We start from the raw sequence: 2488 nt of genomic DNA, 5'->3' as shown, positions 1-2488 counted from the left end.
TCCCCTTGGGAGTCAGCAGGCAGGGGCCCACCCCAGTCCCCCAACAGCTGTGTGAGTGCGAGTTAAAAGGGGTTGTCGGGATCATTTTGTTTTCCTCCCTCTAAATGGCGGCGGCTTCTTCGGAAGTGGATCACCAGGCCTTTCTTCCGACCAGACAGGACAGCCAACGTTTTCAAAATTTTCTTTTGAGCAGCCAGCCTGTTCAGGGTCTGCGCCACCTGGGGAGGGGGCAGGGGTGGTGAAAGCCATACACAAAAGGCCAAACAGCTACCACACACAGAATTGGTATTGGAATCCCTGGAATGACCCTTCCAAACCGCCAGCAGCAGCACGGGGGTGGGGGTGGGGTGGGGGGCGGGGGGCTTTCCACGCCCTGTGAACATGTGAACAGCACAGTCTTGGACACTCGCTGGGGCAGTTCTACCCCGTCCTGTAGGGTCGCCGTGAGGAAGGCGTTGACAGGATGGCCATGCCTTTGGAAGTTTGTTGACAATCAAAGACTGTTCATCTTCCCTCCCAGTACTGGGGCTGGTGGTTGGGGGGTAGGGAGGCTTTGGATCACAGCCTCTTTGGGAAATAGCTTCTTCTCTCCAATATGAGGGATGGGAGTGCTGGGGACCGGTCGAGGATTGAAGGCCCACCTAGGTTAGGACATCCTGGCGTGTCAAGACAAAAAAACCCACTTGGTCTAACCATTGCCCGTCCTGACCATCCCTAAGGACCCTCCCTCACGTCCTAGACCACCGGGACCCCCTTCTCCCGGCCCTCCCCACCACGCCCCCTGACACAGCACTCACTTGTCCCCAAGTGAGTCTCTCTGTCTTGTTCTAATCAAATGCTGTTGGTCTGTCTTGCGGACGTCCGCCCCGTAAGGGCTGCTGTGTCCAGAACTTTCCTTGACGCAAAACACGTTGCTATGGAGTTGACGAACCAACGCTCGTGGTGTCGTGGTTACGCCCTGGGCTATTCACCAAGAGGTCCGCAGTTCAAAACCACCGCTGCTCCTGGGGAGAGAGAGGCGGCCTTTTCCGGAAAAGAGTGACAGCCTTGGAAACCCATAGAGAAGTTCTGTCCTGCCCGATGGATATGGGCTCGCTAGGATTCAGTATGGACTCCGTGGTTGTGGGTTTGCTTTTGACTCAGCCCTATGGAAGCAGACGGCCACAGCTTTCTCCCTAGGGAGCGACTGGGTGGCTTCAAGCCACATCCAGTAAATCCTTAAAAAAAACGTTTAATTGTAAATTAGGTGGGTGTTGACATTTCACATCCTCAACTTTGTATTCCATGGTTTCAACCTTGACTCAGAACCACCAATCGTTTAACCTCCACCTGCTAGTAAATGCTTTTTTTTTAACAGTGTAACTTAAATGCTCCTCTCCTACGGTTCAATAGCTCAGTCATCCAGAAGACTTGTGCAATCATGACCACATTCCATGTTAGAACAGGTCCTTCGTCCCAGTGGACTCTTGGTCAGTAGCTCCCCAACTTCCCCTGCGGTACCCCCAAGGGACCATCATTCCTTTGCAAGCTAAGGAATGTTAAGCATTTTGGAAAACTGACCGGAGATTCTTCGGAGGGTGTTAACGATTGAGAAGTGGGGCCTGGTCCAAGTCACCTGGTTCTGAACTTGATTCAGGCAGCCAGAGGGAGGGGTGCACGGTCCCAGCGCCCCCAGGCTGGGCGAGGACCCCAGGTGACCCAGAGGGTCGTGTCCCACAGCGTCCTCGGTGTTCCAGCTGCGTCGAGCACCATGGCCACGCGGTACCTCCTGGTTTTCTTCCTGGTCCTCTTGGTGTTAGGGCTTGGTGAGTATGGTTGGTTTCCCCAGCAGGGGGGTGGGATGGGGTGGGGAGTTGGGGTGAGCACTAGAGGGCTTCCTGGGTCCTGCGGACATCCCTGCACCTCCTGCCCCATTCCCCGCGCCTGCTCCCTTGCTGCTGCAGACCCCGCAGTTCCGCTAACGCGCGCCCCGGTGGGTGCGTCTCCCCGCAGAGGTCCGGGGGGCCTCGCTGCTGCAGGCGGACGAACCCGGCAGCCCAGCGCTGCTCTCGCAGGTGCAGGACTCCATCTACCGGTACTGGGACTCCGCCAAGACGGCGGCGCAGGGCCTCTACAGCAAGACCTACCTGCCCAGCTTAGACGAGAAAATCAGGTACCCTTACCTGGGGACCCACCTCCTACTGCATCCCAGCCCCGCCAACCCCTCTCAGACTCAGGAGCCCAGACTGACAGCCCTCTCCTCCTTCCTCAGACCCAGGAGTCCAGCCCCCCAGCCCATCCTCCCACAGATCCAGGGGCCTAGGCCCCCAGACCCCACCTTCCTCAGACCAGGGATCAGGCCAGGGGTCCAGGCCCCTCCTCCTCCCTCAGACTCGCTTTTGCCCTCCATCCTCCCAGGGGCTTATACAGCCAGAGCACAGCGGCTATGACCACCTACGCAGGGATCATGACTGACCAGCTCCTCGCTCTGCTGAAAGGAGAGCAGTAA

At 57.5% G+C, this 2488-nt stretch overlaps 1 protein-coding gene across 1 annotated transcript in view; it reads left to right on the top strand.

Moving 5' to 3' along the window:
• The window catches only part of APOC2 (apolipoprotein C2), a 2655-nt gene extending 167 nt beyond the window's left edge, over positions 1 to 2488 (top strand). The window contains exons 2-4 of the mRNA XM_004710378.2: positions 1720 to 1805; positions 1993 to 2152; positions 2398 to 2488. Of these exons, the coding sequence (XP_004710435.1) occupies positions 1751 to 1805; positions 1993 to 2152; positions 2398 to 2488 (306 nt within the window). The 5' untranslated portion in view covers positions 1720 to 1750. The remainder of the gene's footprint in view (positions 1 to 1719; positions 1806 to 1992; positions 2153 to 2397) is intronic.

The sequence above is a fragment of the Echinops telfairi genome, unplaced genomic scaffold, assembly GCF_000313985.2.
Source record: "Echinops telfairi isolate 266 unplaced genomic scaffold, ASM31398v2 ScPeMD7_655;HRSCAF=1070, whole genome shotgun sequence".
NCBI classification, from domain to species: Eukaryota; Metazoa; Chordata; class Mammalia; order Afrosoricida; family Tenrecidae; genus Echinops; species Echinops telfairi.
The sequence above is the reverse complement of the archived record's forward strand: the minus strand, read 5'-3'. Positions and strand labels throughout refer to the sequence as shown.